Source organism: Trematomus bernacchii, unplaced genomic scaffold (genome assembly GCF_902827165.1).
Source record: "Trematomus bernacchii unplaced genomic scaffold, fTreBer1.1, whole genome shotgun sequence".
Taxonomy (NCBI): Eukaryota; Metazoa; Chordata; class Actinopteri; order Perciformes; family Nototheniidae; genus Trematomus; species Trematomus bernacchii.
In genome coordinates, this window is record NW_022988066.1 from 1,309,945 (window position 1) to 1,333,812 (window position 23,868).

The 23,868-nt window shown below is 40.7% G+C and overlaps 3 protein-coding genes across 3 annotated transcripts; 1 reads left to right on the forward strand and 2 right to left on the reverse strand.

The window, feature by feature from the left end:
* Window positions 1–71: 71 nt before the first annotated feature.
* npb (neuropeptide B) lies at window positions 72–1,462 on the reverse strand. Its single transcript, XM_034120487.1, has 2 exons — window positions 1,130–1,462; window positions 72–594 (listed from the first exon to the last, which is right to left on the reverse strand). Exons 1-2 carry the CDS (start codon window positions 1,391–1,393, stop codon window positions 466–468), a joined length of 393 nt encoding a protein of 130 aa, XP_033976378.1. The 5' UTR covers window positions 1,394–1,462; the 3' UTR covers window positions 72–465.
* Window positions 1,463–2,386: 924 nt separating this feature from the next.
* sgsh (N-sulfoglucosamine sulfohydrolase (sulfamidase)) lies at window positions 2,387–10,013 on the reverse strand. Its single transcript, XM_034120593.1, has 9 exons — window positions 9,735–10,013; window positions 8,594–8,754; window positions 8,264–8,369; window positions 7,808–8,175; window positions 7,174–7,255; window positions 6,494–6,697; window positions 5,221–5,387; window positions 4,931–5,148; window positions 2,387–2,711 (listed from the first exon to the last, which is right to left on the reverse strand). Exons 1-9 carry the CDS (start codon window positions 9,811–9,813, stop codon window positions 2,528–2,530), a joined length of 1,569 nt encoding a protein of 522 aa, XP_033976484.1. The 5' UTR covers window positions 9,814–10,013; the 3' UTR covers window positions 2,387–2,527.
* A 68-nt stretch (window positions 10,014–10,081) lies between these two features.
* Window positions 10,082–22,232, forward strand: slc26a11 (solute carrier family 26 member 11). The gene is made up of 14 exons (XM_034120592.1): window positions 10,082–10,230; window positions 11,701–11,932; window positions 12,948–13,140; window positions 13,587–13,672; window positions 15,676–15,895; window positions 16,263–16,441; window positions 16,561–16,633; window positions 17,117–17,228; window positions 17,327–17,382; window positions 19,658–19,798; window positions 19,887–20,014; window positions 20,461–20,560; window positions 20,694–20,827; window positions 21,490–22,232. The coding sequence occupies exons 2-14, from the start codon at window positions 11,732–11,734 to the stop codon at window positions 21,631–21,633; spliced, it is 1,767 nt and encodes a 588-aa protein (XP_033976483.1). The 5' UTR covers window positions 10,082–10,230; window positions 11,701–11,731; the 3' UTR covers window positions 21,634–22,232.
* Window positions 22,233–23,868: the final 1,636 nt, after the last annotated feature.

The following is a 23,868-nucleotide window of genomic DNA, read 5'->3' on the forward strand; positions in this document are numbered from 1 at the left end:
AGACCACATAAATTGATCAAATAAATGTTATTTTCCCCCCCCCCAATAGTTGGATTTCTAAAGACAATTTTAAGCAATACAACAGGTTACCAGTGTTTGTTCATTTTAATAGATAAAATAAATAAAATTACTTTCCAGGAAATCTGCTCTGCAGTTAACGTTCTGGACATTTAATACATTTTGGCAAGAGAGGGTACATGTCAGGGGTTTAAACAGTAAAGATGGGAAGTCACCTGGAAAGAAGATCAACTAACATCTCTTTTTCTACACAAAGCAAAAGGTATTTTCAAACAAGAGAACATTCAGAGTCCGCAGCGGTCCATCGTTGACAGTGATCAGGTTTTCCTCTGCGCTATCCCCCCCCCCCCCCTCACACACTCCTCCAGCCCCTCTTTGCTTTCCTTCATCTTTCGTTACAAGAGAGGCGCTCCCGGGGATCGGTGCGTGGTCCGGTCCGCGCGGGACTCACGCGGACAGGCAGTCCAGGGAGTCCAGGGTGAGGAAGACGTCCGCCTTACACTGGAAGGTGCCCGTCCCGTCCCGCAGCAGCTCGCAGCTCTTCAGGTTTGGAGAGATGTCTTTGACGCAGATGGCCTGCGGGTAGGGGAAATAATAACGAGAGGATTTAAAGTTAACAACTGGCTAAATAAGATGTCACATTTATGTTTGTACTTCTGAAACTAAGGCTTGTATTTTAATTACTTTTTCGGGGGAATATTCCGTTCTCTATGGTTTGTCATAATAAACACATCTCTTATTAGACAAATCCTTTATTTTAATTCTTGTTATATATTTTGTGCCTTTATTCGAGTGTTTTCCTGAGGTCGGCTAATGATTTGAGATCCGTAAAAATGTTCCTTGGTTAATTTGTAAATGTCATCTTTTAGTGCGCTTCGAAGTGCTGCGCTTTTACGCACCAACTTCATCATTTAAGATTTGTTTTTTAGTTTGTTTCGTCGTCTTTATAAAAGCAAGGGTAATACAAGCTGTTGTGAAATCTTCAAATAAGTGTTGCTCTGTTGAAAATATTCCTAAACTTCCAAGCAAACTTTAAATATGTGGTGCTGATGGAAAGCAATAGTTACGCACGTCCCTTTCTCACGGAATAAAGTGAGCAGTCTGAACTCACCATGCTTTTGAGGATGGAGATCTGCCTGTTGGTCTCTGGGGTCACGTTGTTTCCCGCCGTCTCCCCGCTGTCCACCAGCGTCTCCTCGGACTCGGACCTGCGGACGTAAGGCGACCTCCTGATACCGGACAGCAGACCGGAGGCGCGCCCCACCGAGTAGTAGCTGGGCCCGGTGGACTGCTTGTACCAGGCTTCGGCTGGATGGCAGGAGATGAGCAGAGACACTCCGACGCAAACCACGGCAAACCTGACTGACCTCTCCATGTCTGGAACTGTTTTACGCAAAGGGAAAACGGCGCGTTTCTCGTCTGTTGTTTGTCAGAGGCCGACTTTATGTTTTGCTGCTTATTTGGAAACTTTCTGCTGTTTATATAGGCGGACAAGGCGACGTTATCGTGACCCAAGACGTTCGTCAAATCAAATTTGAGGTGGGCGTTTTTGGATCTGTCATTGTGCGTGAGAAGGAAAAAAAGACAAATCCGGATTGATCGTGTGTGTGTGTGTGTGTGTGTGTGTGTCCGTCCTATAGGGAGTGGAGGGGGCTGAAGATGTATACGGGAAGTCAGCCCTTCTCTGACGTCTCGTATACGTATTTCATAATGACGTAAGTGGTCAAAACTGAAATATTTCCTAATTTAAGTTAAGGAAGGGGAACTTTTTATGTCTGACTAAATTGACAAACTACTTGTTAGCTTTCAAATATGCTGAATGTGAAATGGATCAAAGCAAACCATGACTTTAGTTTGATTTCAGCTGTGAAAGATCAGTTGATAACATTTTTTCGATTCAATTTGCCTGTAAAATCCCACACAAAGTGCTTGCAGGTGGTTTAACTGCATCAGTGCTTGCTTGACCGCTGCATGTGATAAAAGGTACACAACCAAGCAGAATCAGTCTTACTTCAAAGTGAAGCTCGGAGGAATCAATGCAAAACCTTTTCCCCATTGATTTGCCAACCTCACTGGTCATGCATCATGATTTCCACTGCCTCTATCAGCAGATCAGTAGCACAACAGTGAAGGAGACTTAAACTAAGATGCATCTACTTTTGTGCAATTTAATAATAACCAAAACAGGTAACATTGTTGCTTTATATGAAACCAGGTTATGAGGGGGTCTGGATGATGGGAAAATTACTTTAAATGTATAGAGACAGATAAGAAATGATATGATATGTAATGTAATGTAATAAGAAGGACCTGTATGATGAATTTATCTGCTTACATTAAGATCCTATATACAAATAATGTCAAGCAATAAGGCAATTCATGTTTATTTTATTTTATTAACCATTAAAAGCAGCATAGAAAAATAATACTAGAGATTTATTAAGACAAATGTGTTCATGTAGGCGGACATCATGTCAATCCACATGAGTTAAAGCACCATTAGAGTCCATCAGAGTCCGTTGTAAAGAGGTCTGCAGTGCGGCTCTAGCTTGTCCTCCAGGACGTAGTCTGGCCCGCAGACCCAGGGGTCGCCAGTCTGCCACTGCCACTTCTGCAGACCCTGCTTCAGGTTCTCCAGCACGCCGCTGTAAGCTGGTTCTGAGGCCAGGTTCGTAGTTTCCAGGGGGTCTGTGCTGTGTGGGGGAGGAAGATTCAAACTTTATGAACAGAAAGAATAAGATACAAGACACCATGGTCCTCGTATTCATTATAATTAGTATCAGATTTCCTGTTTATTTCTTGGAAATCTAGAAAATAATTAAGAAACTAATGGACAGTAAGATACATATGTGTTGTTTTGGATGAAGGTTTAATGTCTGCAAGAAATACAATTATTGTGGAAAATACAAAAGGATATCTTATCTATTTTTAAGGGCCAATAGTTAACTGCAACTTTTGTAAAAAAAAAACACTTTAAGCCTAAAACATAACCACTACGTGAAAGCCCATCAACATACAGAAGCCATGACCTCTGTAACAGTCCAAAGTTAACGCTTAAAACATGAATTATAAAGAAGTCTTCTGACTGTGACTTTGATGAATGATGGTGGTTGAAATCAGGTTAAATTCAAGAGGAATGGATTTCCTAATTAAATTAAATGTTTTAAACACAGTATATTCAATCAGTCCTAATACTCTATTATGTTTTCTGTTAGTTTTCCAGGTCAAAGAAAGATCTGACTCATCTGAGCACAACAGAGAACATGTCTGTGCTCTGTTGTTGCATTAGTTCACATCAAGCAAAGGAAGGATTATTTTAAATGTTTAATCAATATGATGTAATTATTTTGTAATTTTGTCTATAAAATATCCATAAAGAGTGAACATTTCTCCAACTGACTTGTTGGAACAAGCAACTGTATAAAGACGAGAGATATTTGATGACAGGGGGAGATAAAAACAGAGAGAAGCAAATCCTCATATTTGGGATGCTGGAACCAGAAGATATCTTTCAATTGTGTCTTACACAAATTATCATCACATCTTTGAATGTGAATAAATGTTCTGTGTGTCAGCTGTCAAGTTGAAAGGTACTCATTTTATTAACTTTAATCTAAATTGTATAGCCTGTACTTTAGTCCTTTTACATTTTTCTAATGTATGTATGGATCATTGTTATTTGTTATGATTACTTAGGCAATAAATGTACCTGCATTTTTGTTTATAGCTGCGTACAAATGTAGCCACGTAGATTGTACTGCAAAATACAAATAGTAATAGCAATAGGTAATTAAATCATCTACATATTCTATAAGGTTTTTTTTACAAGCTGAAGCCACATTTGATTGCATCTCACCATGTTGCTGAGTTCTATATCATTATCTGTAGATCCCTTTACAGACTGAATGCAGCTGTGTTGGCTCCCTTCAAACTGCTAGAAGTGCGTTTAAGGCACATGTGTCAAACTCAAGACCCGGGGGCCAAATCAGGCCCTTGGTGGATTTAATTTCGGCCCGCAGGATAATTTTTAATTACTATTAGATCTGGCCCGCCGGTATATTGCACGCACACCTTCACTCAATCCTGAGGACTTCCTCCGCTCAGAGCCTGACCCCAAACATTGATGAACTTGCACCCAAGATGAGATGCCAAGTATCTGGCTTGAGCATCACAGAGCAGCACACTGACTTTCAATGGATGTTTCCTTCTGCACTTTTTCTCTCACGACAACAGGGCATGTTTGGTTTTTTCTTTGAGGGAAATAGTTTTTTTGAAGCTGTTGTTGGCCTGTGGAGAAATGTAATCATAAGAAATGACTCCGGAGAAGCTGCAGATAGAGCCATAAGAAATGAATGCAACTGATTATTTAATGTTTAATGTTGTTTTTATAGGCAATAATTTAAGCTTTGTTAGTTCCAGGTTTAATATGTGCAATAAGTTAATTTCAATAAGTTTTGCAATAAACATTGAACCAGTCCGGCCCTCGACTAGTACCCATTTTTTTTATTTTGGCCCACTGTGTATTTGAGTTTGACACCCCTGGTATAAAGGGTGAACTACCATGAAGGGGGAGGGGCAAAGATTGGCAGGTCACGGTCGACGGAGCAACCTGTCTCATTACTCTGTTTTAAAATAAAACATTGATAGGGAAACAATTTGTGTATAGTGCAAGAGAAGCGTAACTGTTCCCTCTTCTTTTAGCATATTTTCTCTACCTCATGTTAACTATTTCTTACATTTCCCTTATAACTAAATAGCCTTCACTATGAACGGTGGCATGTGTAGCTCATTCACACCAGAACCATATAGGTCAAGTATTGTGATTGCTCTTTAGAGAGCTCATTTACCTAATGTGTGGTATTTATTCTGTGGATAATCATAGTGACCATGTCCCCCCCCCCCCCCACCTCACCTGGAGTGGAACAGCTCCCAGCGCTCTCTGTAGTAATACTGCTGCAGGCTCTTGAACCAATGGGTGGGCTCGCTCAGCTGGGTGCGGTTCAGCAGGTCCTGGAAGGTGGGGGACACGTAGAAGTCCTGGTCGATGGGGAAGGGCATGCGGTAGTGCATGTTGTGGAGAAGGTGGTACGCCCCCTGGTGGACGGAGCGCATTGGGTAGTACATGGTAACCTGAAACAAAGAACAACACAAGTCAGGGCCTCGACTTCTTCCATTTGTATACCGTCTGACATCCTTACGCACCTCGTGCAGGGACTGGCTGCCGTAGACCGTGTTCCAGCTGCTGGGCTCCGTGACCAGCGCAGGAAGTAAGGAGCGACCCGTGAGGTGCACCGGGGTGGAGGGGTCCCCGGGGAGTCTGTAGGATGGGTAGGGGACCGAGAGCCAGTCCAGAATGGTGGGGGTGATGTCTGCCAAATTAAAAAGAAGAAGAGAAACAGTGAGTATTTACATTATATTCACATACATGTCACTGTCAAAATGAAAATGAACTACAAATTAGCAGGTTTTAAATGTTTTCTTGAGTAAGTGAAGGATCAAGCCTTTGATTGAGAACATTGTCCCACTTAATTAAAACTAAACTATTTAAAAAGGAATAATTAATCAACAAAAGGACTGATTAAGAATGACTCCCTCCGAATAACCTTGAACTCTTAAAGAAAGCTTTGTTATTCTCTCTCTTCAAGGTGATGCGGGGTGAGTATTCGATAAAAACAATGGTGCACTGTGTGGGTGAAGAACTCTTTTACGAACCCATGGTCAACAGTGTTGTTTTTATAACAGCTGGAGATGTATTGTTTTCATAGCCTTGGGCACTATATGACACTCAAACTCAATATTCCCCTCATTATTTCACTTTCTGCCTCAACTGCTTGATGTTCATTACGCCATACTTTAATATTTAGTTAATATGTTGTGGTATTATCAGACATTTATATTACAACCATTACTATTGTGATGTTTATTTATTTTATTTTCATTAAATCATTGCCTTCTAAGGGAATCATTTTCCGTTTCTTTTTTTATCTGGGATCTGCTGCTGATGCCTCGTTGTTGAGTCTCCCTCTTGTGGCTGATTCAGCACATCGGATCAGCACATTTACTTCTTGTTCATTTGAGAAGGCCAGTTGAGTAAACCAAGGGCTCTCTAGATCAATCTGAATGCACGATAAAGGGTCTTTGAGCATGTTTCTCTCGTAAATCGTAAATCTGAGACGATTAAAGAAAGAAAAATGCTTTTTTTTGGTATTTTTCTCCTAAAATCCCTTTACTTTTTGAGCTTGTAATCATTTTCTATTTGGTTTAACTCCTCAGTAATCGTTCTTCAATAAGGCCACACCCTGTGATGAGGCGTCATGTCAAATAAGATATTTGTTAATTTTTTGCAAGGAGGATAGCCAAAGAAAGATCCAGAAACTAGAACCAGACCTGCTATGGATACCGTGACACAACAAGTGGCTAATAGACTTATAATCTATAAACCCTCCTCCACTTCTCTCTGCCATCCACCCCTCACCCAGCAGACTGACGTAGGCCTGGCTGGTGCCCCCCCAGCGCCCCCTGTGCTCCGGAGAGGAGACCAGCATGGGCTCTGCGGTGCCCGAGCGGTACAGGTTGGTCCTGCCGTTGGGGAAGGGGATGCCGTTATCTGAGCTGTAGATGACCAGAGTGTCGTTCTCATAACCGGCGTCTCTGAGCTCCTGGAGAACTAAACCGATACCTGCGGAGGAAAAGCGCAACGTTATTTCAGTCAGACAACTCACGTGTTTCTTAATATGTTTATTAGAAGCAGCATATAGTTTAAGTTTGGCGTCTAGGCTCGGGCCTCATCACTCCACAGATTTACATAGAACATTGACTAATAATTAGATAACTATCCCCCAAGCCTACAGGTGGATGCTGGGATGGAAGCTGGGGCGGTGGTGGGGCAGGCGAGCAGCAGCACGTGAACACATCAGCAACATGAACGCAGCAGCAGCTTTTGCAAGGCAGAGGCAGACAGACCTGGCAGCTTAAATAGAGCGGCAAGTTTAGGAGATTGTGTTTGGTTTGTTGTAAGAGGGACGAGGTTCGTCACGTGTAAATGTATCATTGGTGCTCGAGTTGACTGCCTGAACTAACTCCCAGGCTTCGCCCCATATTTTGGTGTTTCACAAGAATAACGTGTGTTTTTAATGCGCTGCAGGTGTTACAGACCTTGGTCCAGCCTGCTGACCGTGGTGTACTGCGCTGCCAGGTCGGAGCGCGCCACAGGTGTGTCCGGCACAAAGGGAGGGACCTAGGTGAGAACAGATACACATGTAAGCAGCTCTGCATTCCACTCGACATTTGACTCTATATGCTTTAACTGCAATAATCAATAAGTCAAAGTCTGAGAGTTCGTGACTTTGTTTGATTAGGCAAGAAAAACAGCCTTTTTCAGAAAAGTAGAAATAAAAAAAATAATTTAGGTGTTTATTTGACCTACTTCGCATCTTCAATGTATCCTACATTTACAAAAACGTAGCATAACCTAATGCCTCATTTGCATATTTTAGGCATAAGATTCCACGAAGCCTGTAATACAAATAATATTTAAGATCCATGGTGATATATTTAAGTCAAATGTGTCCCCCTATCCTTGTGTTGTGTCTTCCTTTAATATCAGTATAACAGCAGCAGTAAAAGTGTGACTGTGAAATGGAAATACAAATGTTATCATCTTCAGTGAACACAAATAAAATGCTTTAAAATGTGCAGTTTTAAAACAGATATTCTTTCATATTTTAAAAGGTGATGTTTTACTGATCAATATAAATGTGTTTTAGCTAATAATCTGTACGGCACTGACCTTGACTTGCTCTGGCGTGTAATATTCCGGTGTCCAGTCAGGAATTCTTCCCATCCCCATTTCCCCATTCCCAAACTTCTCACAGAAAGCTCCGTACTGCGGCTGAGAGTGTCCACATCGGTGGGTGTCATGAAAGGCAACATACAGGAAAAACGGCCTCTCTTCATCTTTTAAACTGTCAGAATCATCCTCTCTCATTTGGCGTCTTTCAAAGGCTTCCTCTTTATGGGTCTGGAAAAACTTTCGCACCAGGAGCTTGATGCGGGTGATGTTCCTCCCCACCTGGAGGACAGAGTTGTTCTCCTCGGTGTAGGCAAAATCAAAGGGGTATACGGATCCAGGGCCGACATGCTTCTTTCCAATTATCCCTGTTGGAGTGAGACGGTAAAAAAGGAAGTGTAGAATAAATAGTGATAAGAGCCAAAAGTTAGTAAGAGTAGGATTTGTGTTTCTCACCTGTGTGTACGTTGGCCTGGCCGAGGAGCAGCGGCAGACTTTGTACCCCATCAAATGAGTTGAAGTGGTGAACACCCTGGTGAAGCCCGTACATGCCGTTCTGGTGCTGAAAACACACCAAACAGACATAAGTGTGTGTGTGTGTGTGTGTGTGTGTGTGTGTGTGTGTGTGTGTGTGTGTGTGTGTGTGTGTGTGTGTGTGTGTGTGTGTGTGTGTGTGTGTGTGTGTGTGTGTGTGTGTGTGTGTGTGTGTGTGTGTGTGTGTGTGTGTGTGTGTGTGTGTGTGTGTGTGTGTGTGTGTGTGTGTGTGTGTGTGTGTGTTGTTGTTACCTGTGGCAGGCCGGTGAGGATGGTGGAGCGGCTGGGGGAGCAGCTGCTGACGGAGGTGAAGGCGTTGCTGAACACCAGGCTGCGCTGGGCCAGAGAGCGCAGGTGGGGGGTGTGGACCGCAGAGTTGTTATACACCTCCGTCTCAAAACCGGCATCATCAGCTGGAAGAGGGGGGAAAAGCTAATTCCTTAGCTCTTAAGCTCCCATGGCCATACAATAGTTAAAAGTGTTAATCCCAATTTCTCAAACTCCAAGGTGAGTTCCTCAAATGTCTTGTTTGGCAGTCCAAAACCCAGAGATAATCACTTGACTTTGTTATAAAACAGAGAAAGGCAAGAAATCTGTGTATTTGATAGGCTGAAAACAGCCTTTTCTGACATTTTCTGAGTAAAAATGACTTTACTTTGATCAGGCAATTATCACAGTAGTCCATAGAGTGTTTTTGTTTTAAGGACTAGTCCTGATCCTGGCTTTGAGCTCTATGGCATGTTTAGTTTAAAGAAAGACAGGAGTGTCAACATACTTTTGAACACATAGTGCATTTCATTATTCAAAGAGGTCTGTTAATGTGTCCACCCCATCTATATCCTCAAGACTAGATAGCAGAACTAACCTGGGTAATGCAATTTGAATGATTGTAGGACTGATGTGTAGACCCCCACATAATACAGACTGTGGAATCTTGTGCAATATGGACACTATTTTTGCAATACTGTGCAATAATCACCTTTATCTGAAAAACCTTGTGATAAATGTCCCAACATTTTGTATAGTGTCTCAACACCTAATGTGTACTTATGTCACTAAGTTCTAAAGTGGCTGTTCCTCATTTTTAGCCATGGATGTGAACTTATGTCTTTGTTTTTATTCTATTATTACTAATGTGTGCATTTATTCTCTATATTTAATAAGTTAGCTTATTCTTTATTATTGTATGCCTTTTTGTACCTGCTATGACACTTTTTGCTGTAACACTGTCCATTTCCCTGCTGTGGGACTAATAAAGGAATTCTGATTGGTCTTACTTAATAAACTGGGGACTGAGTATACTGTAACTGCACATTTTATTATTGCAGCTCAAAGGCATTTAAGTATGTAAACCTGCCACGACTCATCACTCGATGTAAATGTAAAAACTCACCAATTATTAGAAGCACATTTCTCCTCTTTGACTCCCCGATGCTACATGATGCCAAGAGGAGAAGATACTGAAGAAGCATGATGATGTTTCGCTTTCCTTACTGTTTCCCATTAAAACTCGCTTTCTACATCTCAAACTGTCTGCTGGTTTGGCTAGGAAACATGTAAAGTGCGTCTAAATAATTATATTCAATAAATGAAGTCGTCACAATCATTTAAAACAAGTAGATAAAATGACTTCTAGCAGAACTATTGGCTACATCACGGATTTGTTTTCTCGTCTTCCTTAAACAACGTAAGCCCCGCCTACTAACGATCACATGACAGAGATCACGTGCAAACAGAAAACAGGAACCGGACTGTCTCGCGCTTCGTCTGCAAAATGATATACATTTTAGGAAGTGGTTTCAGCAAAAAGGAACAAAAACGCGTTGTCAGCGAAAGTCCTGAAAATCACAGCTAACCATGGACAAATAAAGAAGAGGACACCACTTTAAGTAAGAGTTTCTATTTCCTGTTGTCTTGTTTTTTCTATTGTATTTTATTTGTTGCTGCTCTATTCTATTCTATTATTATACACTGATCTATTATGTGTTTTTTTCCTGCTTTATTACTCTGTACTGTAATGTGTAGTGTTTTCTATCTTCGTTTTTTTCATCTATTCTATTTTCTTCTCTGTTTGTTTTTCTCTATTTTCTTCCCTTCTATTTTATCTTTATTTATAACTTTCCCTTTCTTCCACTAACACAGATTTTTTATTTAAATCAGTCATGTTTTTCTACTTTTTCAATGCAACCGCTTATTGTTGATCTATTATAGTATAATTGGTAACAGGTGCGATATAGGACACAATGGTAAAAAATAAAACACCACACTGTCAGATGAAGCTTACAGTAGGGTTAGGAATATTTGTAGGAATATAGCTTATGGAAAGGTTTGCTGTCATAACACAAAAAGAAACAGTGTCGAGAGCCAACCTGTCATATGACTATCATATGATTATGAAACCTCAAAGCTTGTTCAGTCAAAGCTTCAGAGAAATAAATATGTCCTCAGGTAACTTTTCAAGTTAGTCGACTGAAGACTTTGTTCGTTTTTTTTCTCCCATTGCACACAGATGCCAGCATGCCTCTGAAAATATGGCATCCACTTTCTTTGATGCTCTGTGTGTTTATCCAGAAGAACATGAAGACAAACTGACACATACATGCACACAGAGCAACATCTTTGTTGTGTTTCCATGAATTCTGTTTATGTGGTGAAAGAAAGGCGAATCAAATCCGAAGAATCTTGTTAAAAGCACATGAGTGACATTTAACCAGAGGTGGGAGAAGTACTCAGGTCTTGTACTTAAGTAAAAGTAGAAGTTACAGAGTGTAGGAATACTCGGTTACAAGTCAAATTCCTGCATTCAAAATGTTGCTCAAGTAAAAGTACACAAGTAAGCATCAACATATAGTTAAAGTACCAAAAGGAAAAGTAGTCATTCTGCAGATTTGTCCATTTCAGAATAGAATATATTATATGTTTTGATTATAATTATTGTCATTAAAGTGTTATCAAAGCTGGTAAAGGTGCAGCTAGTTTGAATGACTTTGTATACTGCAGGGTAGCTTGTGAATTTACTCCAGGTTTATCTGAAGTCTTTTTTTTTTATAGTTGTTTGTGTTTCACATTATTTATTAAGTGAGTAAAATACACCATTTATCTCTGAATTGTAGTGGAGTAGCAGTACAAAGTAGCTAAACGTGTAAATACTCAAGTAGTACAAGGAACTCAAAATGTTACTTTAGTACAGTACTTGAGTAAATGTACTTAGTTAGTTCACACCACTGCATTTAAAACAGAGACGGAAACTTCACCTTGTGTACGTTATTTTGTTCTGCACGCTTTTGAATTTGCAAACGTTTCCCTCTGTCCACTTGCTGCTGTCTGTTCACCCTTTGTGTTGTCCTCCTCCTCTCCAGGTTCCCCCTCCTCTCTTCTGACTCCTGAGTGATGGAGCGTCCTCTGCTGGGCCGAGGGTCCGCCCTGTGCTGCTCCTACAGCTCTCTGAAGGCCTGGCTGCCCCTCCTCTCCTGGGCGCCCCGGTACCGGCTGAAGTGGCTGCAGATGGACCTGCTGGCCGGCCTCACTGTGGGGCTGACCACCGTCCCTCAGGCGCTGGCCTACGCTGAAGTAGCCGGCCTTCCTGTGCAGGTGAATCCTAGCTGTGCTGTTTGTGAAGATCCATCCTTTAGATTCAACTCTCTCCAGATCTTAAGCCGGGCTGTTTTTAATCATAAAGTGGTTCAAATGGTCTTGTTCTGGTTTTCTTTAATTGGATCCATATAAACCTCCATAAATGGGTTGCTTGTTTTCTTGGTGATTTGAGCAATCCCTCTTCTGGACTGCAAAGAGTGGAAATCATGGTGTATTTTATTTATCAATATCAATGTTTAAAATCATTTATTTATTTAGTTATCATCAAGCCTAAACAATAAGTTGAATGAGAGAATACTAACCAGCATTTATATGGGAGTCAATCCATTGTGACCTTTGGAAAGCAAACATGTATTGTGTTAGTTAAACACATAAAAAGACATTTGAAGATGTCAACATGGGATCTTGGAAATAACATGTTTTTTTCTGACATTTTATCGATGAAATAATTTATGAATTTATTGAGAAATAACTAGATTATAGGTACATTCAAGACGTGTTTAAAGACAACTACAAATATGTATTCTCTATTATTGGAACATTACTGAATCTATGCAAATACTGTTCACTTCAAAAGTTTAAATGTTTCCATTTTTGGTCAATGGGATTTTTAAACCATTATTAAACCAGGAAAGTCTCACTGAGATTAAAAATGTCTTTTGCAACAGAGTCCTGGCCAAGATAGGCAGCTGTACACTTACCCAACACAAATTTAAAAAACAATAACATAGAACATTCTCATAAAAAGCATCTAGAGACAGAGCTGTCTGCTTCTCGGGCTGCTTTTTAAGTTTCCACATCCCATAAATCGCATAATTAACCATGATTGGCTGCTAAAGTATTTGTGGTCAGAAAATCCTGCCTGTACGTTCACATCTTAAACTCAGATTCGGGGTGAGCATAGAGAGACTTTACCCCTCAGCAGCCGAATGTGGAAAAGAAGGGTTACAGTGTCAAACTCTGGTGAAGCAACAAGAGTAGAAACCAAATCTAAAAGCATTTCTCCCCACAGTACGGACTCTACTCTGCCTTCATGGGGGGGTTCGTGTACACCCTCCTGGGGACCTCTAAGGACGTGACACTGGGTCCCACAGCCATCATGTCCCTCCTGTGTTTCTCTGTGGTGGGGGGGCAGCCTCACCGCGCCGTGTTGCTCAGCCTCCTCTGTGGACTCATCCAGGCTGGAATGGCTTTACTGAGATTAGGTGATTAGTGATGGTCATGAGAAAACCTTATGACACCAGTTTTTGGAAAAGTTTATTTATCAAGTTAACACTCGAGAGACTTCTTTTACCAAAATAAAATGGGAGTTTTTATCCACAATGAGACACATTGTTTTCACCTGATAGCAGTGCTAATTTAGCATTACATCTTTCAGTCTGTAAAATGTAGGGCGAGCTCTGTATCAACATCTGATATTAGATCAATACAATATAAGAAGAGAGAAAGAGACTGCAGAGACTGTGAGGAAACAGGCGATATGTTTGTGAGTGCAGCGAAGCCACTTCCTACCACCACATCTATGACTTCCTCTGCCTAACCACACACATTTTCTCGGAAATCTGTAGATAAATCATACTTTATTTTATATATTTCTGGTTCTAAGTCAGTGTCATGGCTCTCTAATCCTTTCTATGCTTGTCTTATTAAGGTTTCCTGCTGGACTTCATCTCCTACCCTGTAATAAAAGGCTTCACTTGTGCTGCTGCGGTAACCATTGGCTTTGGCCAAGTCAAGGTGAGAGTTGAATACATCCAGACCCACAAACTAACAGGAAGAACTACACATCCATCACCAAATCAACCATTTACCAGCTACTCTACTTGTTAACAGGCCTGTCTCAATATCCTTTTAACGCTGTCTCGCTAAGGATACATATAACTACTGCTTTTACATTTTTAAAGAGGCCCTATTTTGCTTTGTGGGGTTTTCCCTTTCCCATAGTGTGTTATATAGGTTTGAGCGCATGTAAATGGTCTGCAAAGGCTAAAATCTCAAAGTTCCCAGAGGGAGTTTCTCCTTTAAAAGAGGAGAAACATTAGTCTTTTAAAAGTCTTTAAAATACTAATTTTAAAAGGTCTCACTAAAAGATCTATTAGAAAGCTGCAGCTGATTCAGAACGCCGCTGCTCGAGTCCTTACTAACACTAAGAAAGTGGATCACATCACTCCTGTTCTGAAGTCTTTACACTGGCTTCCTGTGTGTCAAATAATTGATTTCAAAATATTGCTGCTGGTTTATAAAGCTTTGAATGGTTTAGGCCCAAAATACATTTCTGACCTACTGCTAAATTATGAACCATCCAGAACTCTCAGGTCTTCTCGGACTGGTCTGCTTTCTGTCCCCAGAGTCAGAACTAAACGAGAAGCAGCGTTCAGTTATTATGCCATAATGGGGCCCCTTTCAACCAATCAATGTTTATTTATATAGCCCAATATCACAAATGTTACATTTGTCTCAGTGGACTTCACAGTTTGTTCAGAATATCAGTATGACAATACGACACCCTCTGTCCTTGGACCCTCACATCGTACAAGGAAAAACTTCCAGAGAAACCCCACAGTTTAAAGGGGAACATGGGAGAAACCTCAGGGAGAGCAACAGAGGAGGGATCCCTCTCACAGGACGGACAGACGTGCAATAGATGCCGTGTGTAAATTGAAGAGATAATACATTTTACAGTATAGGTAGTCCAAATGTTTGGAAATGCATGTGTCTATAATAAGAAGATGAATCCACGAGGATGTCCATAATCCTGTGGGAGCCTCAGGGAAGTAGTATGATGAGAGTCAGGCAGGACCACAGTGACAGGTTCAGCCACGACTCAGGATCCAGGACTCAAATCCAGAACTCAGGATGCCGGATCCAGGACACAGGACCGCAGCAACAGGATCAGCCACGACTCAGGATCCCGGCGTAGATATAGACACCAAAAAGACATTTGGGGAAGCTGGGTTATTCGGAACATGAGAGTACACAGGTACAGACAGACAGACAGAAGGAAGAAGTAAGGTGTCCCCCGACAGTCTAAGCCTAGCAGCTAAACTAACGTGTCTACGTACATGGAGGTTGAGGGAAAGGGGTAGCAAGTAAGAAGTAAGGAACAGAGGTGGAGAGGCACAACGTGTCTACGTACATGCACTCCCTTAGGATAGGGTGAGGGAAAAGAGTGGGAATTAAGATGTATGCGCCACATCTATACCATGAGCGCATTGCTCCTAAAAAGTGTTTCTGGCACTGACACCAATCAACAGTTGTGCGTCGACTCGGCAGGGATCAAGGCACCTATATGCCTCTCCCTGCTTCCACCGTCTACACACACAACCAAATTACATACCATCAGTAAGGAAAAAGAGTAAGAACTCAAATGTATAGGTGACGAGGCACAACGTGTCTACGTCAATGCACTCTTATTAGATTATTTTATCAACTATAAGCTTTATCAAAAAGGAAGGTCTTAAGCGTACTCTTAAAAACGGATAGGCTGTCTGCCGCCCGAACACAAACTGGAAGCTGATTCCACAAAAGTGGAGCTTGATAAGAAAAGGCTCTGGCTCCCATTGTACTTTCAGAGACTCTAGGAACATCCAACAACCGTGCATTCTTTAAAGAGATACGATTTACCCTCAGTGTAAACTCATTTTATTATAAATCTAATTCTAAAAACCAAGGAGAGAAAACGGCTTTTCTCATTGTTAATGCTTTCGGTTGATAGCAGTCCCATTGTTTCTGTTTTCCAGAATATTCTAGGACTCGAGGGCATTCCCCACGACTTTGTCTTGGAGGTCTACTACACCTTCTACAAGATCCCAGAAGCCAGGATAGGTGACGTGGTGCTAGGTCTGCTGAGCCTCTCTGTGCTGGTCATGTTGGTGTTCATGAAGAAGGGTCTGGGCTCTGACGACGTTCCCAGCTGCTCCACAATGATCGCCCGGAGACTAGTGTGGACTGCTGCAACCAGTCAGTACTGTGTGGTTGTGACTTTGTGTGTCTGTGTGTGAGTGTGTCCATCCTTTTCAAGATAGCAACACATTTAAGGTAATGTCTTTAAATGGCATGCTTTGTCAGCCAAAACCCAAATGAATTCACTTTATTTTGATTTAAAAATAAAATCTTCATATTTGAGAGGCTAAAAACAGCCTTTTCTGACATCACTTTAATAAATAAAGTAATTGCTGCTGGTGTAATCTCAATGTGTTATAATTGCTATAAATGAACAGCTTTGCAGGGTGCACATATCTTATCTTTATCATTCTATATTGTGCCTGCTTTATGTATTACTATAAAGTTGTACTCTATTTATTCGTGTCTTCTCTGTCCTGGTCAGTGCGTAACGTTTTGGTGGTGGTAGCAGCATCCTGCGTAGCCTATTCCTGGAACGCTTTCGGCCATCCCGTGTTTACGGTCACAGGGGAAACTTCTAAGGGTCTCCCACCGTTCAAGCCCCCGCCCACCTCAGACACCACAGCCAACGGCACCGTCGTCACCTTTGGAGAGATTGTAGAGGTAAGGAGCAGAGAGAGGAGGCCCGATTCAGGGTGAGGGCAGGGAATGATTTTACTAAACGATTGAACTTCACAAGAAGATCAGCTGACTAGCCAGTCCTCTGTGTGTGTTGTGTGCAGGACTTCGGTGGAGGACTGGCAGTGATCCCCTTCATGGGTCTATTGGAGAGCATTGCTATTGCTAAAGCATTTGGTACGTTTTGTAAGCCATGCTAGCTGCGTAACGATGGCAATGTTGCCGTCAGTTGGTCAGTCCATCATTTTGATCCAGATAAAAATATATCAACAATCGGATGGATTCCAATTAGATTGTTAAGAAATGTATAATCCTCAGAGGATGATCCTAATGACTTTTTGATTTCTTCCGGCACCTCAATTAAGTTAATATTTGTGGTTTGATTTAAAAGTTTTGGATGGATTGCCATGAAATGTGTTATGGGAAATAATTGTAATAACCAAAACCAAGATATTTGCAGAACTAATAACATCCTATTGAACCTAGCTGTGCTATGTTCTAATTACCAACCAACTTGGTAAACATCATCATCATCAAGTGTAGCATTGTCATCAGGATCATGGTGATTTTTACCTGAAGCTCTGCAGCTTGACACTTCTCAAAGAATGAGTGTCTCTTCTTCAGATCGTTGACAGATTTGAACTTCCTGTTTCTCCTCAGCCAGTCAGAACGACTACAGAATTGATGCCAACCAGGAGCTGCTGGCTATTGGTGTGACCAACATCATGGGCTCCTTTGTGTCCGCGTACCCCGTCACGGGAAGCTTCGGGAGGTGTGTGTGTCTAGTTTGTCAGTGTGTGTGTCTGGGTTGTGTGTACGAGAGCTCAGGTGTCTAATATTAACAGCTTTATGTTTTCTACTCACATCCAGAACAGCAGTGAACTCTCAGACTGGTGTTTGCACTCCAGCTGGAGGGATCGTCACCAGTGAGTCTGATACCTTTAATCTTCTCTGTATCTCTTCCGCCCTCTAGTGGTGGTCTGTGTTATCATCTATTATCCACACTTCCCTTGTTTCCTTTTATTCCCTTACCCTCTCTCTTTTCTCTATAGTGATGTCTAAGGGTCGACATGGAGGTCAATGCTATTCAACATTTTCTTTAATCCACAATTAAAAATACAAACACAATCATAAGACAGAATGAAGATATGTGAAATGGGTAAACCCAATAAGCTATTTGAAGCTTTACATAGCCCCAGACACTAAAAAGCTTAATAAAAAAGATATCTTACCAACACGTCTAGAATGTGAGGGAGTTTGTGTATTATTAAGAAACATTTACAAGCTAATAAAGCAACAAACATTAACAGATAAACCTTTAAAACAAATATTTGTCTAAAATAGGTAAGAAATAATAAACAGATATACAACAAAGGGTTCAAATGGTTCAAATAAATGCATTTTAGAGTAGAATAACTTATTGAATACCCATTCAGTGAATTTGTATTTATTCTCTGACATATTTAAGTGACAACTGCTTTCTTTAAGCACTTTTTAAAGTTCAGGCTTGTTGGTAGACAACATTCATTGCAGAGGCCACCCAGCATGTGGATGTATCTATTACTTTTCTATTTAAGAGATATGTCACAAACATAGGTAAATAATAATAATTTAGCATCCAACATACTCCACCTCAACAAACTTAATAATAACGGGCCATATAAAGTTAAATCACGAAAGACACATCACCCTGACTTTGTGATCAACGTTTGTTAATAAACAATTAATTTAAAAGTTAAAGGGGACCTATCATGCAAAATGCACTTTTGTACGTCTTTTATACATGAATATGTGTCCCCGGTGTTCCAGGGAACTCACCAAGTGTCAGAAAACACAACCCTCTCTATTTTCCTCCATACCCAAATCTCTAAAAAAGGGGCTGCAACGGATCTGATAAAAACTGATCCAGATTTGAACACTGTCCTGACGTCAGGACGGTGGCGCTACGGCTATTGGGCCAACTCCACCAATCAGGAGGAGACAGCCACGGCCATTGCCATTCGAAAGCGCTGGAGACGCTGTAGTACATATGCCAGGCCTGTAAGTGGCGCTGTAGTCTGCCACAAAAGCAGCGAAGAAGACTTCCCGCCCATAGTTACCATGGTTACCCTTCTGTTTATTCTCCACTGTGGCTTTCTTTCTCCCTCCCCGAGGCAAGCGTTTGCTCCCGCTGCTTTAATTCAATGCAATCCCTCCCCGTCGAGGCAAGCACTGTAATTCTCTCCGGTTAGTCCACCAGCAGATGACAAACACCCACCTCTCCGCCTCTTCCAAGGAACGAGGGGACCGTGCGGCAGAGTTTCAGTTTCTTTCGCCGGTCAAGATGTCCGTTAAAGTTTCAATCTTCCGGACAAAATTAGAAAAGTGCCGGTCAAAGGTCTTCTTTGTTATTTATTGAGCTTTAAAACAAATGAATAACGACTCTATATAATAAAACACGGAGGACGGAGATCTCTTTTTCTCCCCCTCTTCTGACAGCCCAGCAGCTGATCAGAGCACGTCTCCCCTCTCCTGCAGGGGGGCGTGGTCAGCTGCAGCTCACAGAGATCAGCCCCGTAGACAGCAAACAGCACATAGAGCGAAATGAGGCATGGCTAAAATGCATGATCTGTTTGGTATTTTGAAAACAGAAACGTATAAATATACCTGATAGATAGATAGATAGATCGTACTTTATTGATCCCAAATTGGGAAATTGTTTTTGTTACAGCAGCATAAAAGGCATTTTACAATAAAACAAAATATACAAGAATAGAAATAAAATATAAAATATAAAATATACATGTCAAAATACAAAATAGAAAATATACATACAGATATTATATATATATATATATATATATATATATATATATATTCAAAATATATGGAATTATGGAGTATTAAATATGAAACAGATTATGTGTGAGTAAAATGTAAAACGTGGTTTTATTTCTTTATATATAGGTATGGCCCTACAATATATCATTTAAATATAGCATGATGGGTCCACTTTAATAAAGAAATGATATTACAGAGTATGCTGTTGAGACATCACATTTGTATATTTTAGCTATGTTTCATGTATTCATGTGACTTTCCATTATGTCTCTCTTTTTTGTATTTTGGCGTATTTGTTAAGATTTCATTTCTGCTCAGTCTGTGAAGTTCGATCAGTATGGAAATAAAGATGTCTCCTTCTCCTTCTGTGTGTGACTTCAGGTGTGATAGTGTTGCTCTCCCTGGCGTTCCTCATGCCCGCCTTCTACTACATCCCCAAAGCTGCTCTCGCTGCTGTTATCATCTGTGCGGTCGCTCCCATGGTGGATTATCAAGTCGTGGCTAAGATGTGGAGGATACGCAGTAGGTGTCTTCTCTGTTTTATTACTTAAGTATGTCTCAGACATGTTTGTCTTTGAGTTGTGTTCTCATGCTCGTGTGTTTCCCTCAGAGCTGGACCTGGTGCCTTTCGTTGTGACGTTCCTGATGTGTTTCTGGGAGGTGCAGTACGGCATCGTGGGAGGTGTAGCTGTATCAGGAGTCCTGCTGCTGTACCACACGGCCAGACCACAGATAAAGGTACAATGTTGTGTCAATTGAGTGTGTGTGAATGATTGTGCTACTTAAAGCCCTTCAAGCAACAGTGGCCTGGTTTCCTGTAAAGGTACTATAGTCCTCCGCTTGAGTAAGAGGAGTTGCTATCACCAAAACTTGTTTTCTGTTTTTTTTCATTATAGCTAAAACCACACCACAGTTTCTGAATGAAACTCATATTATGATATATATTGTATCAGAACATACATTATATTTTGATAATGTTTTCTTGATATCCCCCATCTTTAGTTGATGGTGACATGGAGATATTTGCAAATGCCATTAAACAGTGAATCTTTATTGTCTATGCTCAAGATCAAAGATCAGATGTAGGTGCCTTGAGCAAGATTGCATTTTTTCTCACCAAATAACACAACAAAATCCTGGTATCTCAAAAGTAACCGATCACTTTTGTCTCCCGTATTGTGCAGGTGTCTGATCCCGGCATGCTGGTGATGGAGTTGGGCAGTGGGCTCAGCTTTCCTGCCACAGAGTATCTCAGCCACCTCATACACACTCAGGCTCTGCAGGGTAAGGGTTGTTTCGTCTGTCTTTGATTAGATCAAAAACATTTGTGAAGTTCTTTGATTGGCCATCTCTTTTATTTAAGTTTTTCCTTTCCTTTACTCTCCTGTTATTTCCCCCCTATCGTCTCACCCCCCAGCGTCTCCCCCGCGGTCAGTGGTCCTGGATTGCCATCATGTCAGCGTTATAGACTACACAGTGGTCAGCGAGCTCAGGGACCTGCTGCGGCAGTTCAGACTACGAGAAGTTCAGCTGGTCTTTTCCAGATTGCAGGTACGACCTTCAGCTCTCACTGCTCCACAGATAAGTGTCTGTTATAGGAGCACTTTACCACCAAAATTACAGATTTGTATGAAATACATTGTGTAAATATGAATTCTGGTAATATGTTGTTTCTCTTACATGCCTATATGGTAAACTAAGAATGGGAAAACTGGGAAAAGTTTAGATTTTTTAAGATAAATGGGGTTGTGTTGAACAACAGCCGATATTGTTGATGCTAAAATGTGTTTTTATAGTAATGTTTACTGTTGTAGTAGCTCTGCAGTAGTAGTAGCTCTGCAGTTGTAGTAGCTCTGCAGTTGTCAAACGCGATCCCCATTGACTTCAATTCCTCAAGATTTTTCTATTTTATTTTTATTTTCCGTTCACCTTGGAGGAAAGCAAGAAAAACATTTTCCTTAAGAATTCAAATGAAAGAAGAAGGGAGGGGGGAGGTGTGTGTGAGAGACCATTTACATGCACACAAACCTATATAACACACTACTGGAAAGGGAACCCCCCAAAGAGCATAATAGGGCCCCTTTAAGGTCTTCTTTCAACAAGAATGTATATTAGGGTTTTGGAACTAAATGCCTTATTGTTATACGCCAGAAGTACGTTTTCAAAACAATATTTTTTATATATCTATGTCTCTGTCTTCCTCTGCTCTTTAGCCCTCTGTCCTGGAGGTCCTCCTGGCAGCTGACCTGCAGGACTTCAGGCACACAGACAGTGTGGAGGCGGCGCTGCTGATGGAGACAGAGAGCCTCCACGATGAATGGAGAGGACGGAAGAAACGTAGCGACACTGATCAGTGACGTTTCTGATGTGGGATTAACAGGTTTTTATGAAGTTTGAAAGGTGATGACCTACCTCCAACAACTGATAACCTGGCTGCTGGTTGTACCGCCTGACTTTGGAAATCAATATGGGATTTGGAGATTACAGCACTACAACATTGCACATCAACATTGGACCAAAATTGTGTTTTTATAGTATTTTATATGAGGGACCATTTTAGAGTAAGGGGGGTAATGAGAGAAGTATTATTACTTAAGTATATATTTACTAACGGCGATCTCCCTCCGTTATGTTTTAGAATTAAAAGGTGGTAGGGGGGCTTCCAGAGACCAAAATCGGAATTTACACTAAGAATAGGGAAGATTGGTGTGTGAATAATGAGCAGCAGAGAGCAAAGCTAACACTTAATCTATCTGTCATTATGTGTATTTTATTTATCATATTTCTAAATGTAAGTTGGTTGGTTTCTGTTATTATTATGTCGGGAATTAAATATTGCCAAGTCAGTTTCAAAATGGTTTTAATTGACTCATCACAATGACACTGATTGAATTACATTTCAACCTAAATTATCAAATCTATACAAGGAATTTTACATAATAAAACGTTTACATTTCCAGATGTGTGCATGTGGGTTTGTGTAGTGAAGTCAGCTGATTGGTCCCAGTATCATTTCCCCAAACTGTTATCAACGTGGAGGTGATATACTGATTTTCTTGCAAGCAGTTGTTTCCACATGAATCCAGTAGTTTTGACAAAATACATTTACTCTGATAACTTCCGACCTAATGTGAAATCCATACCGAGACCTTTACAAAACTTTCAAAATCTATCAATCTGTGGCCTCAACAGCTCATTTCTTGCACTTTTTTCAAGTTTAAAAGCAACCTTACACAACTTACTGAAGTAAAGCTGCATTCATAATATATTGCTAATAAATCTATATAAAATGTAATCTATGAATATTTTTGAAAAAAGCACAAAATCTTTGTTTTAGCGTTGTGAAATACTGAAACATTATCATTTCATAGATGGTGAATACTTTCCATAGGGTAAGTGACTGCAAATATCACAAAGTGAACCATTGAAGGCATAAATCACCGGATTTTCTATACAAGCATTCACTGTACCTGCATTAACATAAACACTGTAAAACACTTCAACACCAAATGTGCAAAAAGGAACATTATGTAAGTACTTTTACCACTCTTATTGTATGTTGATAGTAAAGTCCAGAAGTTCAGCCCCTCACATGAACAACAAGATGAAGGGTTGTCTTCATCCATCACCCTCGCCCGGCTTATCGGCTGTTTCCAGTTTTAGCAATTATTAACCAGGCTGCTGCTTCACTGGGAAATGTTCCTGATCAGTGTCGAGTTGAAATATGAATACGTGGATTCTTCTCAAGATCAGGACTTCTCTTAATTTGGATGTCAATCTTGAAAAACTGTGTTCATTCAAATGACAGAACTTTTCAATCTAAACGATGAATTTGCAGTTTTCAATTTGAACAAAACACAAGCAAAATAGAAGAGCTGCGGTGAGGTTAACCATTACTTACAGTACTTATACATGAAACATTTTAACCAGATTGCTACTCAGTTCTCTACCTAAATCGACCAATACATTACCTAGCAACATAAAACTAAGTATCTATTTTGTGTGCCTCTGTTGTGACATGTTTACATGCCTTAATGTTCAAAAAGGTCTTTATGTTTTAGAGAAACTCCCTTTGGGATTTTAGCCTTTGCACATGCACAAAAACCTATATTATAACACACTACAGGAAAGCGAAACCCCAAAAAGCATAATAGGGCCTCTTTAAAAGTGTGGATTTTGCATGACTCTTTGTGGAGTTTCTCAAATTAAATAAATTAGTCGATTTATCGACAAATCATGAGTGTTGGGCAACCAATAATGACTTCTTTCTTTGATTTATCTCATGTGATATTATGTATACTATTTGTATCTATTGTGTCATGAGGTGGATATTTTTTATTATATTTTTGTTTGTTTTGCAATGTCAGGAAGATCTGTTAACACTTAGATCACATGTGTCAAACTCAAGGCCCGGGGGCCAAATCAGGCCCTTGGTGGATTTAATTTCGGCCCGCAGGATCATTTCTAATCACCATTAGATCTGGCCCGCCGGTATATTGCACGCACACCTTCACTCAATCCTGAGGATTTCCTCCGCTCAGAGCCTGACCCCAAACATTGATGAACTTGCACCCAAGATGAGATGCCAAGTA